The following is a 17,002-nucleotide window of genomic DNA, read 5'->3' as shown; positions in this document are numbered from 1 at the left end:
ATTGTGGGGCAGTTTATACAATATATTGTCAAGAGCAAATAAAAGTTAAAAGTACCAAAGATAAAAATCCACCAGTATAGAGGTTACTTAAATGACTGATAATGACTGGAGTGATTTTGTGTTGAGAGTCCTTTAAGCTGTTATGAACCCATTATGCTAATAACTACACGAAGTGGAAGAACCCATTTTATTTAAATCAAAATGTGTCTTGAACAGAGAGTCTGTGTGTGTGTGTTTGGATTTTTAATGTAGCTCTAATAATTTTTCAGTCATATTGCTATGATGTCTGCAGTGTGAAAGTTTATAGTGATGTCTAACACTGGTGCATCATGCATGCGTGTGTGAGATTTGGATTTTTAATGTAGCTTTAAAACATTTTCAGTCATATCACTACAATGTCTGCAGTGTGGCAGTTGTACAGATTCCAATCTACTGAGACATTATTGTGTGACAGATATTTAATCCCAACCTGATCACAGTTGGGTGCATGTTACACACAGTTAAAAAGAGTACAAACACAACTTGTTCTTTTAGTTGTTCTATAGTTTACCTTGCCTCATCTCCACCTTCGCTATTGGGACCTGGTCTTCTTGGACTGTTCTTATCACAACCACTGCAAAAGAATATTTTCATTTATTATTTTGCATGTTTAAGCCACACTGACCTTTTCCAATGTGCACAGAGATAATGTAAACCAGGTCTGGAAAGGAAATTTGACATTTTGTTTCTCTGAGAATGCTTACCAGATCACATTTATTTTTATTTTCCACAACCTGAATCCAGCTCTACCAGAAAGATAACTAAATTTGTCTTTCATGTCTTTATAATATACAGCCATTGAAAAAAATATCTATGAGAAGAAACCTTTCCCACAATACATTTCATCTAAAAAATGTATTTAATATGTTTAAAGATAATATAAATTGTGAGTTGTTTTACTTTTATTTTTATAAATACTTTGATCTTTCAATACATCAAGAAATCGTTGCATTATGACAATATTTTAGTGTTTATATACTATAATATATAATAATAATGACAATCATTAAAATGATAGGAATTTTTTTTTAAAGGTAATCAGTGAAGAACAACTTAAACTTCCATATGTATTTCATATTATGATATTAAAAGGAATTTTTTCAGATCAGCTGCAAATTATATTTTTGTATGAGCCATCTCTTCTTCAAATATGAAAGTATATCTTTTATGTATCCATATTAAGACTTGTTGATGCTCAATTAAGCCATTAAACTAACACATTAATATCAAATAAATATTTTTTTGGCTGGGGGTAGGTAAACTGATTTTAATGATGTAATAATTCTATGTCACTACTGCCTAGCTAACCTTTCCAAGAAGACAATTAACCTCCTCTTATTAAACAAAAAGTTCAGCAAGTATTAAAAAATTCTGAACTAGAAGAACACTGACTCAGTTTGTTCCGCATACCACAGACCCATGCGCTGTAGTCATACTACTTGTGGGACATCTAAATGGGCTGGGTGGAGGGAATCTGGCAATAGTCACAGGTACATCATGAATATTAGTTTTACTACCCCCAAAACTACAATTTAATATCAGTAATATGTTGTCTGTTGCTACTGCATAGCTGGATTTCCCACGTGGTGGGAGACCATTGGCCTCAAAAATGGTATTGAAAGGATAAACTCACCTTTGTGGTAGGAATGTCAATACTTTAAGTTGGTATCTGCTTGCACCAATTTTGTGCCACAACTATGGGACCTAAAGAAAAGATGACTTCAACCAGGGTCACCAAAGAATGATTAAAGTACAAGGAGAAGAAAGTAGTCTGTAACTGCCAAAATGCAGCTTTCATAACATCCTCCAATGATGAATGAATTTGAATGGCCCGTGAGATAGCAATGGCTTAAAATTTCATGGGCTTTAATCTTCAGGAATAAAAGGTTTCTCTCAGTAAGGGTTTAATACACCCATTTGATCATCAGAAGAATCCACTTGGAATCAGTGGATGCTAAAATATTAACAAAGCCAAGTAAGGGCCAGAAATTAACTTCCTATCCTTCCTTCTCCCATTAGAAGAGCTAAAATAGAATCAAAAAGCTCTAACTGAAAGAGTCGATCCTGATCAACCCCGGCAAAGATTTGACTGAGACTGGGGATCTTTATAGGGAGTAAAGCTAAATGTTATTTGCTAAAAGCCTGTTTGGCAAAGAAAATTAAACTGATTCATAATAACAGATTGAAAGGTAAGATTATCAAAAGAAGTCTCACCAAATGGTTCAACATGAACAAGACTGATTCCATCTGGACATTAACAAGAGAGAAACATGTAACTGCAACTCAAAATGTCTGATAAGATTGGAAATATTAGGATCTGAAACAATGGCGGGACATTTTGAAAATCTGAGCTTGATGGATAAGACTGCCCTAGAGCCCTTATTAGTTTAAACCAAGTATTCTCTCTCTATAAAAAACTGCACTCAGAGGGACTAGTAGGATTTTTGCATTTCCTACTGCACCAATCCCAAAACAGTTTGCTTGAGATGAACCAAATATGAAGGTGAATAATCTGACTTGGTGGAGAACTTGCAGAATCATCATGAATAATGCGAAGGTGTCCACTACCCAGGCTCTCTGGTCTGGGACTTGGAACATGTAAAATGAACACTTTCTGTTTAACATTGTTACAAAAACAAATCCACCAAGAGTTTCCCACCCAGTCTCATTAGGGACTCTGCTTTGCTATGGACTGATGCTCAGGTCATTCCATGTGGACAACCTTGCTTCTCCTGGACAGACATCTGGTAAAATATTCTTTTTGCCAGAAATATGATGAACTCAGAGGGTAATACCTTCCAAGTGAAGGAGGCTCCCAAAGCATACATACAAAAAAAGAGGCATGTGTGCCTCACTGTCACCTGATGTAAACTGCCACCAACATTTTATCAGAGACTATCACACAGTGACTCCTTACTTTGTTGATGCATCCCTGGAGGGCTAAAAATACTACCCTCCTTTCCTAATTGTTTATGTGTAGGGTAGATTGTTTCCTGACCACAAATCCTTAAATATTAGCCCTTTCAGCTCCATGTGAGTGTCCCACCCCAAATCTGTCAGTGAATAGGTAGGAGTGAGGTTCAGGGGTTATGTATGGGGCCCCTGGTCAGAAACTGGTCCCGATTCGTCCATCAACTCAAGTCATGGTGAAATTCCAATCCAAGTGAAATCTGAGCAGTCTCAGGGTTCCCGTATCATTTCCAATTCACCATAAGGAAAAACTGGAGGGAAACATATGCAGTCTTCCTAGCGGAACAAGGTCTGCTACGGAGTTCATGGTCCCCCAAAGGGATAGACACTGGCGAGCCAACAATGACAACTTTGGCTCTCAGTGCCTCCAAAATGGGTCAGGATTCTGTCCACCCTCTTCAGCAGGACACTAACTTAATAATAATAAAATTTTAAAAAGTAAATAGTACAAAAGATCAACATTTTAAGTGTTAGCATGTGAAGAAATAATGTTCTATTTACTGTTTCACTGCAATATGGACAACTCATAATTTCTTAGTAAAATTTTGGGTACGGTAAATAGGCATTTATCCACTGAAATATGCTAGCCCATTCAAATGGCAGCTTCAAAAATAATTCCCATCACAAAAAAGGTAAGCTATGCAATAGAAATAAGTAACATATTTTGATATTAAAATTATATTTTTCATTGTCAGCCTAATTTTTATATTTATTTTTGGAAAAGTAACCTTCTCTACAAAAGACCAACATTTTAAGTGTTAGCATGTGAAGAAAAATGTATTCTTCTATTTATTGTTTCACTGCAATATGGACAACTCACATTTTCTTCGGTAAAATTTGGGTCTGGTAAATATCATGCAATTATCCACTGAAATATGCTAGCCCATTCAAATGGTAGTTTCCAAAATACAGCATACCTTCTTACAAGCAAAGAGAATCTTTCTATCCTAATCCCCCACCACCACCATCCACACACACAAGTTTTTTTTCCTCACAATTCCAATTCTTATCTGTGACAATTTATATTTTGCTTCTTGGCATTTAAGTTTAACATTTGGCATATTATGAGAAGATAATTCTGGAAAAGACAGCAGATTTGAAATATTTGGAATAAAACAATGCAAACTACGAGATAAATAATGCTGAATCTTTCTTAGTAATTCCTCACATTTTCTAGTCTTCCTGGCTTGAAATATTGTATATATATATATATATATATATATATATATATATATATATATATATATATATATATATATATATATATATATATATATATATATTTTCAATATCTTAATTTCTTTTTATGTTCCCTGCTTGTGTTTTGTATCCGGATAGCAATTGATGATACCAACCCATTTTCATATAGAACTGTTCTAAGTTAACATGTTCATAGCAAACATGCAGTAATATATTGATTTACCTTTAAATACCTGATGACACTGAGTAGTTTGGCGTTATGAGTGTTATGTATATTTGATTTAATTATATTTGATTTAATTTAATTGTTTGTAAATTTTAAAATCTTTTTATTTTTAATTTCATTACATGTCAAAGTAATGTAATTTTGTTTACTAGGAATTTGATATTTTCCAGAAAATTGAGTTTGACCAGAATCTTTTCATAAACACCTAAAAATAGAAACACTGTTTCTATTTTTGACTTAGTTCCCAACCTTGATTCAGAAATCACTGAGACAAGTAAACAACTTTCTACTTTTATTTTATTCTCGAGTAAAATGATTGGTTTTCATTAAGGTCATACTGAGAGTAGGTGACTTTAGATTGCAAACAGAACTATTTCGCAATTATGGGTTTTCCGAAACTGTACAGTAGTTTAATACATTTATTAGTGATGTTTAAAGAGATATTTCTGTTTGGGATTTTACCTTTACATTGGAAAGTGTTTGTGACCAGTTTGGAGTTATATTTTAATTTTTATTCCAATTATTTGGATTCAATAAGAATAATTCTTTTTCCTGTAAATATTTGAGTGCTCATACAGAATTCTTGGACAAAGACATTTATTTAAATTTTATTTGGAAATTCAAACACTGGAATATTGTTCATGAATCAACAAAGAACTGTAGACACAACACTAGCTATAGTATACGTCATCGCCTTCCATTTTGGAATTTTCGTTGGGATTCGAACTTGAATTCATCAGAACATTTCATTACTAGCACTTCTAAAATTTGATTTGTGGATTATTCTTGGATTAATTTTGGATCTGATTCTTAAAACCATAAGTTCTTATTTTTTTAACTTTTACAGTGTTTGTCCAGGGAAATAAATTAAATTTTTCAAAGCTTGTTGTTTTCATTCTTTCTTTTGTTACTATTTATTAGAGCCTAAACACGTAACATAAGAATAGACCATTACAGTTCAATGTAATTATTCTTAGCATCTCCTTGAACAGAAATAATAACATTGATTACATCTTTCATTAGTTCAAATAACAGTATGCCAAGTCCATATAAACATAACCCATCCTGTTAATTGGCACACATTGCTGTATTCAGTCAATAATTGAAACAACTGATTGAGGTTCAGGTCGCCATCATGTGGGTCAAGTTGTTTACTGTTTATCCCTCCCTTGAACTCTTGAGAAACTTATCAAACAGCATTTGTGGTCTGGGTGTTTCAGTGACCGATGCTCTGGCACTGAACAGCTTGCAAGGAAAAGACTTGCTATGAATTTATTTATCTACTGACCTCTTTTACCTTTTAATCAGAAAGCATGCTACAGACTCATTGTTCTCATCAATGGCTCTGTGTAACAGCGTCTGCTGACAGTCTCCTGGGCCTTTACTCCATAGGTTCACATCACACCCATGCCGCACCTATGATAGGAAAATTATAGAGCAATGACAAGGTTATTATAGTAGCAGTGATGATAATGATGGTCATACTGGTAGCTGCTGTGGTGGTAGTAAGGGGAGGAGAAGCAGCAGTAGTAGTAATAAGAATACTGGTAATAGTAGTGATGACTGACATCAATCATCATTATGATAAGTAACAACAGTAGCAGTAAGAGATATAGTAGTGACATCACTCATCATCAGCAGCAGCAGTAGAAGTAGCATGAGTACTAGAAGTAGTAATCATCATCACTAGTAGTAGTAACAGTATGAGTACTTGCAGCAGTAATCAATGACATTACTATCGTCATCAGTAACAAAAGTAGCACGAGTTCTAGAAGTAATCAACATCAATCATTATTATCAATGTGTGTGTGTGTGTGTGATTTGGATTTTTAATGTAGCTTTTTTTAAAAATCAGTCATATCGCTACGATGTCTGTAGTGTGGCAGTTTACAATGATGTCTAGCACTGCGGCATCATGCCACAGACACAAAGCATCATGTCCCACCCAGTCACATTATCCTCACACCAGGCCAAGCAGTCCTAACACTAACCTCTTAATGCTGAGCGCCTAGCGAGGCAGCTGTTAGTATCATTTTTATAAATCTTTGGTATGACTTGGCCAGGGCTCAAACCTGCAACCTCCCACATCCACTAGGCCACCAGAGCAGTTAGTAGTATTAGTAATAGTACAAGTACTTGTAGTGGTAATCATCGACATCAATCATTATCATCATCAGTACTAGTTGTAATAGTACAAGTACTTGTAGCAGTAATCAACATCATCAATCATTATCATCATCAGTACTAGTTGTAATAGTACAAGTACTTGTAGTGGTAATCATCGACATCAATCATTATCATCATCAGTACTAGTTGTAATAGTACAAGTACTTGTAGCAGTAATCAACATCATCAATCATTATCATCATCAGTACTAGTTGTAATAGTACAAGTACTTGTAGCAGTAATCAACATCATCATTAGTAGCATTAGTAAGAGTACCAATATTATTAGTAATCACTGAGATCAATCATCATCAGCAGCAGCAGCAGTCATTTTAATAGTACAAGTACTTTTAGCAGTAATCATCAACATCAATCATCATCAGTAGTAGAATCTGTAACAGCACCAACATCATCATAAGCATTAGTAGCATTAGTATGAGTACTGTTAGTTGTTGCTGTTGTTGGGTTCAATGCCATTTTTCAGCACAAGATAGGCTATACATGGTGGCCAGTATTAATGGTGGAGGAAGAACCCAGGAAAAACCCCGAAAGAACAACCAACCCTCAAGAAGCTACTGGCAAGCTTTCTCACATATCCACATTGGCTGAACCCGAGACTTGAACCCATGCAGGCAGAAGTGAGATGGCAGTGATCCAGAATAGTGATCACTTTAGACTATCCGGCCACTTTGGGGCCCCTAGTACTGTTAGTAATTATCAACATCAAACATCATCAGTAAAATAAAAGTACCAGTAGTAGTATTAATCATCAACATTAGTCATCTGCATCTGCATCACATTATCTTCATAAAAACATCAAAATCTATATATTACATAACCATTTCATATTGCCTCTTTGATATGGTGTTCAACAGTGATGTTCAGTTCATATTTCCATAACAAACACCAAATTATTCTGTAGTGCTCTGTCAAAAGCAATTGTTGAACTATTTACAACTTACATATACTAGTATTTGAGTTGGCACTGATTAAAGCAAGAAGATGAATTTGTCTATAAGCCATGTCAAATTGGGGACATAAGTGAGACTGATGGATGGATGAATGAAAGACAAACAAAGATGTTACAAATATTAAAACAGGATAATTCTGAACTGCAAAAAAAACACAACTGCCCCACTAGTCTAAAATATGTACCAAGAGTCACTAACAGGCCTTGATAGTTTCTGAAGTTATACCCCGGAAATGAATGCGTGATTGATTAGATGGATAGAAAGGACGAAAATGTTTAAATATTGAAACCGAACAATGTGAACAGCAAAAGACACATCTGGTTAATGCCACAAATCTAATAATAAGTGTACAATGTCTCAAAGAGATATCTTGAGCAGTTTTGGAATTATGCCCACAAAGTGAAAGTGTGAATGATGGATGAAAAGATAAGCAGGTATAAAGATGAAACCATTAAAAATATTTAAAATTAATTATGAATATAGACATGAACATTACACTACTACATGTGATGTTGATAAGCATTAACTAAGCATTAAGCATAACTATTTATCAAAATCCAAATTAGATATATTTAGTGGGCATTTGAATAAATGGTCTTCTCTTCCATTTTAGTTAGGTGTACAGAACAGAAAGGTTCAGGTTATTCCTTAGTTGTCTTCTTTCTCCTCATTTCTCTGTTAGTCAAGCTTTTTGAAATGTCTACTATACATTATACACATTTTTCTTAGCACTATTTATTTGGAAAAAGAAATAAAATTAGAAATTGTATTTGAAGAAAATGCAAAAAGTTTATGGTGAGAACAGAGAGGACACTCCAAAGAGAAATTCATGATGAAAAAAACTTAATATTCAAATAACTATATTGGTCAAATGTTAAGTGTAAATTCATTATCGAAGAAGGATTCTAATTATGAGGGATACAAGTTTACACGTCCAGTGAAATCTTGGCAAAATAACATTAAACTTTAATATACATGCAGATTCACGTAAAAATGACAAACCAAAGACTGGGCAATGTCCTCCTGTCCAGAATCCAGGGCCTGCCATAGGGGACAGTTGCCATTATCATCAAACACATTCATGTCCACCCCTCTTTCACACAGGACATCAACCACTACAGGCAGATGACGCTTTATTGCATGCTGAAGGGGTGTCTCTTTATCTGGAGTTCTAAGCACAATAAAAGAGGATACTCAAGTTAAATTGTTTAAATATAATCCTTTATCATGGAAATATGTAGAACGACCATAAGCAGCAGAAGGTCAAGGATAACCCTTTGCCAGCAGCCTTTATTTCTATACCGCAATTAGTGGTACCATAAACACTTACTGAAAACAATCTTTTCTATATGGTTATTAATTTAATGGAATAATCAACTTTGGCTACTGCTTTATTTCTTCTTTGGTCATTGCAACAAAGAGACATATGTTATGATCACCTAGTGAACATAGATTATTTATATAATTTAGACTGCTAATGGAACTTCTTTTTTAGTGGAAATTTAGTTCATTGTATAAAACTGTAAAACATATCTTAACTGGGAGCAATGAAGACAGACCCTATGAGCAGTGGGTGGTTGGATACTACCCAACTATATGGGCATGTATTGTACCCTGCTTCAAAATGATGGGTTTTTTTTAATGCCTACTGGTCCTAAAAAAAACTGATGTAATGACTCTATCCAAGCCCCCAAATTGAAACCCAATGGAACTACATGTGCTCAAAACTGGATTTGCATGTGATCAGTGCTGGATTTTGAAGTCATTTGGTGCGTGAAATGCAGGTCAAGTGGATTCTATATGGAAAGGTGCTGGTTGAAAATTTTAGGTTTATTGGGACAAAATATCTGGAGGAGCTTTACTGTGGCACATACCCATAGTGTATCCTTGGCAGTGTCCTCCACCCAAACCGTGAAGACCTGCCAATCTACCAATCCATAACTCATAGCACGATGATAGTCTACAAAAGTCATTCTACTCAGGGCTTCAGACAGCAAAATTCTGACCCTGATCTGCCGACAGATTTTTCAAGGACAGATGTGGATCTATGCTTTTCAAAGTTTAATTATAAACTGATAAAATAAATAACTCTCAAAAGGAAGATGTGGTGGCTCAGGTGGTGAAGTATCAGACTTTTATTCAAGAGTTGCAGGTTTGATACCTGCCAAGGTCAGCCCTGCTAAACAACTTGGCATATCCCTGGGATAGACACTTAGCTCCCATTTCTACTGCATGACATGGAAAAAAATAGTTCTGTTAAAACCATCAAAAATAAAACTACCAAAACTATATTACAAAGGTTCTATTCTTAAGAAACCTCTCACAAGAGGCCAACACCCAATTAAAGACAACCTAAGATAATATATTTTCATCATTTTGTTCCTGTCAAGATAAGCCACCTCTTTTAGAATGCTACTCTCTTGGTGGTCTAAAAGATGGGGATAACGAAAAAGAACATTAAAATTTCCATTTTATCAAGCTGATATGTAATGATGAAAATTTTTCACATTTCACCATAAATGATACAATTCCTCAGAAGTTGCAAAGACTGATGTTTTCATTAAGGTGATGATATTTTATGTAGAATACACTTGCAAGGAAAAGCTTGCAGACACTTCTTTAGTACAGTGACCATAACTGCACCAGAATAACAATCTTTATAAACAATGAAATGTTATAATAATCCTCATAAAGAGTAAATACTAGGAATAAATCTATCATCTGTTATGTGGTCATACAAACATTCTGCAACAAAATGTACCATTCTTTGTGAGAAATCATCTTTAGTTGCGAAAACCAGTTTATATTTAGAGATAAAATAAATACTTTAACACAACTTAATGGTCATTTTCTCAATCAAAAATAAGATATGGTTGGTAGACAGATCGGCATTTACGCAAAATTATAAAAAATACAGTTTAAGATTGTATTATTTTCCAGGCATATTGTTTTCACCCAAATTCTACAGCAATCCTTTTTCCATGAAGTATTAATTTTATTATCACTATATGCATTGAGATTTTGCTGGCAATTGATACTTTTCTGAATTATTTTATTTCAGACTCTCAATAAAGATCAAATTAATTATATTTCTGATTTCCCCAGTCATGAATTAAAAAGTGGAATCTACAAACAAATGAACAAACATGAGAACTTAGGAACAGAGTGAGAAAGGAAGCAAAATACCAAATTAAGCAAGGAATATATGAATGGGCAAGAAATGAGAGAAATATGAGAATTACAAATATACGAATCCACAAGAAATGAGAGAAATATGAGAATTACAAATATACGAATGCATAAGAAATAAGAGAAGCATGAGAATTACAAATATATGAAGGTATAAGAAATGAGAGAAATATGAGAATTACGAATGCACAAAGAAATTGAAATATAAAAAAACGGATAAAGAAATAAACATTACCGAAATATAGGAACAAAGAGAAAAATTACTAGTTTTCAACTACACCAAGTGACACTTAGTTCTGTATGTGGACATTTTATGTATAGTGAAACCAGAAGCAAAATACAGTGGTTAAAGTGCAAATTATAAAAATCGATTAATTTTTTTTTCTCTAATAAAGCAATTGTTTTCTTAACAGATGACCCTGAATGGCATACACATGTGGTGTTTATTTTATATTTATGTTATTTAGGCATGCTGCAATTCAAAACAGAGACCTAGTGAGTATGTGGATATAATTTATATAGAATTAGCTGATTGATAGTAGCTTGAAAAGAATAAGCCATTTAAACATAATTTGGATAAGCTGGTACTTATTATGCTCTCTCTTTCTCTCTGTCTCTGTCTCTCTATCTATATATATAGATGTATGTATGTATGTATGTACATGTATGTATGTATGTACGTATAGGGCGATTCATCAGAAAATTGCTCAGAATGATAGTGTGTTAACAAAAAGTAATGAGTAAAATGAGAGCCTAGATTGTAAAGTATGTAGAATTGTAGTCCTCTCTTTACAACTAATCACATGAAAGTAACTTGACATTATAACCCAATGAGTTAAGCAGTGATAATTGCTGAATTAAAAGTGGCATCAATGACAGCATAATCAGAATGATAAACACCACTAGTCTTTACTGACACTCAGATCCATCATCCCTGCAGGGCAGGTGGTCACTATTTCAAATAACTGTATTTAAACTAATGTTTTATGTTTAGTAACCCCAATGACCAATTGGATGTGTTTAATAAGATATTTTCAATAACATTATATATCAAAATTTACTAAAATTTAACCTATTTTGTCCTTTAGAAACTTTTTTTCTTCAGATTCACAACTTTATATGTCAATTTATTTGTCTGATATTCATTTGCATAATACTACTTGCATAAAGTTGAAATAAAGAAAAGCAAAGAACACTGATTTATCAGATTTCACTTTCTTGCATGAGGCACCATTTTTTGTATTTCATGGTCACTAAAATAACAGATTTAAAGGTCCAGCAAATAACTATTTACCTGTGAAAACAATATGACCCCTTCTTCATCAGAGGTAAATCTATTTATGTATTTATTTTACAAAGCCCATACAAATAATTGTATTCCGTTATATACAAACCTGATAGTAACATCGGCTTGATGTTCAATGAGAAAAAGTGCCCCTGATGTGTCCTGCTTCTCTATGGCTTGGTGTAACAGTGTAAGACCTTCCACATTCTTTTCATTAATACTGGCCCCTGCCCCCAATAACTGCCCTGCCTCTCTGTACAGGTTGTTCCACAATGCAAGGCCTAATACTGTATTGCCCTCAGAGTCCTTCAGGTTAAAGTTTGGCAGAACTCTGGTGTTGTCGTTACTCTGACCCACATTCACTGAAAGGACGATCATTTCTGTTATCTAGCTATAAAAATTTACCCTGATTTCTTTGTTCAAAAACAAGAAGTTAATTAAAACTCTGAATTTATATATTTCTGTGGCTATAAATTTTCCTGGTTTTGCAAACCATTACATTATCAACAGCATGTTAAAAGGAATTATTAAAATTTTAAATTTTTTTTGAGAAAATTCAACCTACAACATTAAATTCTAAACAGGCCACATAAAAAGAAACAAAGATGTTAAAATTACTCTTAATGGGGACAGTTTTTCCCCAAACAATAATATTTGTACATTTTTCATTATAAAAGGCACACAAAAAAACAGAGCAAACTTCAGATACAATTATCACTATAAAAGTCCAACAAAATAAGAAAGTATTAATATTTACTCAACCGGAGTTGTTCTATTTTTTTTCTGTCAAAGTTTTGAAAAATTACAGATTTGTTTAAAAGATGTGACAAAATTTAATTTTAAATACTAAGAATATATTAATGTGTAGGGAATTTTCTCAGTAAAAGAATTAAAAAAAGATCATTATAGTAAAATAAAAACATTTCTTTTCAGGTAAAATGTGCAAGTAATTGGGCTTGTTTTGTACTGAATCATAGTACTAGCATCTCCATATTCAATTGCTGTTTGCCCCTGCTGACACAGCCTTTATTTTTGCCTTCAATGCAGTACACTATGTCAGCCTTTCTATGCCAAGATTTCCAGAGTTGGATAAATCAAAAGACATAGTATCCATTGGATGTAACTAATAAAGTTAATTTCCATAAAGTCTTTGAATATGTGGTTCAAAGGAACATAATTAATACAATTTCCATAGTCTTTGAATGTGTGGTTCATAGTAATATATTTAATAGTCAATTTCCATACAGTCTTTGAATATGTGGTTCATAGCAACATAATTAATAGTCAATTTCCATAGTCTTTGAATGTGTGGTTCATAGTAACATAATAGTCAATTTCCATACAGTCTTTGAATGTGTGGTTAATAGCAACATAATTAATAGTCAATTTTCATAAAATCATTGAATGTGTGGTGCATAGTAACCATGCAATACACAAAATCACTAATACAAGCAATTTATGTTAGGATAGAAAACAAATTTTAACATGAAGAAATGTAGATCAATTTGCTCATGCAAATGTGTCTCTTCTTCTCCTGTATCCCGCCCTTACCCCCAAGATGGAGATGAGTCTATGGTCAAAATGCACTGGATCTTTTGATTATGATAATAGTATATGCCAAGTTTCACATGATTCCCCTGACAAATGCAAGAATATTTGCAATCACAACATTCTGCCATACACTGTAAGTCAAACTATAACTATTACAAAACTGTGACCAAGATTTGTCTATAAGCCCATCTTTTGATGATTAGCACAATAAGTACTGAGTTTCAAGGCAATCCACCAAATACTTCAAAACAAGTTACATTCAGAAGATCCTATCATATATTAAACTGCATTCAGCAGTAACACAAAATGGGCAATAACTCTAAAAAAAACGAGAAGTGTAATTTGCTGAAATGCATATCTTCCTTTAATAACCATAAGTTTCATGGTGATCCACTGAAAACTGCAAGACAAGTTGCATTTACAAGGTTCAGTCACATGCTGCAAGGAATATCACTAAGGCAAATCCCAGGTGCACAGTGATTTGCCAGTAAGTACATCTTCATAACCATAACAGTTCTCAAATTTCGTGATCATCCATATACATCTGAGACTAGTTCCATTTATAACATTTTGTCATACATTACATCCATCTGCAAGTCAAAAAGGGCAAGAAATCTAACAAAGATTGCAGGTGCAAGGAAGGTGATGATGACCATAATATGTACAAAGTTTCACAGTAATCCATAACAATTCTGAGACTAGCTGTATTCACAATATTCTATCTTATACGGAATTCACCTTCATGACCAAAAGGGCAATAACTCTAGCAAAAACTCAAGACCAAATGGGAAATAACTAACAAAAATTGCTAGTGCACAGTGACTTGTTTATAGCATATACCAAGTTTTCTTCATTACAATGAAAACAGTGAGACCAATTTTGTTCACAAGATTTAGCCATACACTGCAATCAGGCAAAATCAATGGAATGAGCAGTTATTTGTTAATATCAAACCAGCCAACCATAGCAAGACCTCAGTAAAGCACTCAATATTTTTCCATCAATTAGACGAGTTTTCAGTAAGGTGCAACAAAATATATTTACAAGCATTTAAAAGACCAGAAATGTGATTTAAGACCGATACAGCAACAGTGAACATTGTGGTCAACTAGGCCTAAACATATATTAAAGTTTATCTAACTTTAACTGCCTCCAGCACAGTTTCACAAACTCCAGTTCCAAAAACCTACAAAGCTCAATTGCTTCATGCTATCTCTCAACCCGACTTAATCTTTAGAATAAATAAAATTTCATGTGGACTGAGGTGATGGCAATTGTCTTTCCTACCATGTGCCATAGCCAAATCAACTGATGATATCCACTAAAACATAATTGTTACCCTTCCTGCTTTTGTCCCCAAGAATCAGAATATTCCATTTTATTCTTCTGTATTGACTATTAAAACCTGATATGTTTCTTGTCTCTTTCATTCTGAAAATGTATTGCTTAATGGACTCCATTTTTAAAACAAATAAGCAACAGCGTGCATCACAAAATATGTGCAGTTTAAAGCATCCGAGGTACTGCTATCAAGTCGGTCTGGTTCCCTGACCAAAAACACTGAATTTAATGTGAAACTTTGATCTGAATCAAACATGGATGAACCAGTATCTGGATTTCAGCACAAACAATCATAAGTCTATACTTCGTGCTTTTATTGTTTAAGTCCATATTTTAAGGGTCACTTCTATAAGACTTCTGACTATATCTATATATACATATACACATATATAAATATATATATATAAATATACATATATATATATATATATATATATATATATCACTTTTGGAAATCATAATATCAGGTATTTAATTTCTAATCTACACAATAAAAAAAATCCAAAAATAATAACTCTGCAATCATAAAATGTGCTCAAAAATTTTTTTTTCACAAATTTATTGTTAAGTAATTCTGTGCAATAATTTAAACTGAAAGGCAGTTACATTTTTAAACCAGATGCACTTCATAGCCTACATTTGGGATTTTTTCCAGTGTGATCATTTATCAGTCACCTTATTTTTCTGGACGAAGTCTCACAATTTCTACAAGGTTAATTTCTTTTATTATTTACCAGATCTTTATATAGGAATTTATATTCTTATTCTCTAACAGCAAACTGTTTCTGAACGTACATTTTTCTCTTTTCAATACAATTTTTAATGCTGTTTCCAGTGACAACAATATTTTTAAATAATTGATAATATTCAGTGTAATTATCAGTGTTAACTTTTTGACATATTGCTTCAAATTTTACAATGATCATTGACTAGCAAAGAGATGTTTGACACGTTATTCCATCTGATCATCATTTGTATAAGATGAAAGTTATTAATATTTATTTTATGCTAAGCAGTGAATTACTCGATTTTCCAATTAAAATAATATTGATATTTCACTGTAGTGAAAAAATAACTATTTTTTTCACTACAGGAACTACTTTTTGGAGTCAGAACATACTTACCTCCCTTTGATTTTGTCAGTGAACATTTTCCATATGTAGTGGTTGTTTTCTTACTAATAACCCCTTTCTATTATCCTTGAAGCTTGTAGTTTGTTATTATGGAAATATGTTATTTTTTATCAATCTGATCTGGAACTAATTTTGTGCGCAGGTAAAATGAATGAATAAAGTCAATGATTTGATCAAAGTGATTTTTTTAGGAAGGGACAGATTTTTCCTCATCCAATAACCCAAAAGTTTTGGGCTACTTTTAACTTTTTTCCATAAGCTAACTCTAACTTATCTAATTTCAAAGGAAGAAGTACAGCAAATTATTTAAATGTCTGGGTATATTTTTTCTTCTGAAACTTTGCTCCTTCATATCCAAAAATGCTTAATAAGTTCATTCATTACACTGCAATGGTGGAATTTGTTTGGGTTTGTCTTTGGTGTTCTGTTTTCAGTTTTTGTTCCCATGTTATTTCAAGCAAAGGCCTGCCATCAACAAAGTCTGGACTGTATGAAATAAAACATTTTAATATCTGCAAACTTTCCAGTTTCCCTACAACATACGTTTATATTGGAGGAATATGTTGACAATATCTTCATGTTCATTTAAAAGAGCACGGTGAAGTGGTGTCTGTTGTGATACAAGAGTTGCCTCCCCTTCCATGAGCAGATTCATCTGCAGACCCGTTGTGGGGTGGACTGGTTTCAGCGTCTGGACATTAGGGTTAGCTCCTCTGTCTAACAAAACCTTTACCAATCTGGTAAGACCTTTTTCACATGCTATGTGCAGGGGTGTTTCTCCCTGCAAAAACAGAATTTGAGAGTAAACATTTACTTTTGTTGTATTTAAACTCGTAATTAACTCTGTCTATTTGGACCCTAATTTTCCAGAATTAAACTGAGAACATGAACTTGCACATTTTTAATTACATAGTTACTGCATGGAGACAAAA

The 17,002-nt window shown here is 33.4% G+C and overlaps 1 protein-coding gene across 2 annotated transcripts in view; it reads right to left on the bottom strand.

Annotated features, from left to right (window-relative positions):
- The window catches only part of LOC149775663 (ankyrin repeat and FYVE domain-containing protein 1-like), a 139,325-nt gene that overhangs the window by 41,187 nt on the left and 81,136 nt on the right, over nucleotides 1–17,002 (bottom strand). For both annotated transcript variants that reach the window (XM_089944143.1, XM_089944144.1), the window contains exons 12-16: nucleotides 16,614–16,851; nucleotides 12,155–12,407; nucleotides 8,574–8,742; nucleotides 5,733–5,851; nucleotides 551–613 (exon numbers count right to left, since the gene is read on the bottom strand). In XM_089944143.1, the coding sequence (XP_089800269.1) occupies nucleotides 551–613; nucleotides 5,733–5,851; nucleotides 8,574–8,742; nucleotides 12,155–12,407; nucleotides 16,614–16,851 (842 nt within the window). The remainder of the gene's footprint in view (nucleotides 1–550; nucleotides 614–5,732; nucleotides 5,852–8,573; nucleotides 8,743–12,154; nucleotides 12,408–16,613; nucleotides 16,852–17,002) is intronic.

The sequence above is a fragment of the Sinohyriopsis cumingii genome, chromosome 19 (assembly GCF_028554795.1).
Source record: "Sinohyriopsis cumingii isolate HCF-2022 chromosome 19, ASM2855479v2, whole genome shotgun sequence".
In the NCBI taxonomy this organism is placed as follows: Eukaryota; Metazoa; Mollusca; class Bivalvia; order Unionida; family Unionidae; genus Sinohyriopsis; species Sinohyriopsis cumingii.
The sequence above is the reverse complement of the archived record's forward strand: the minus strand, read 5'-3'. Positions and strand labels throughout refer to the sequence as shown.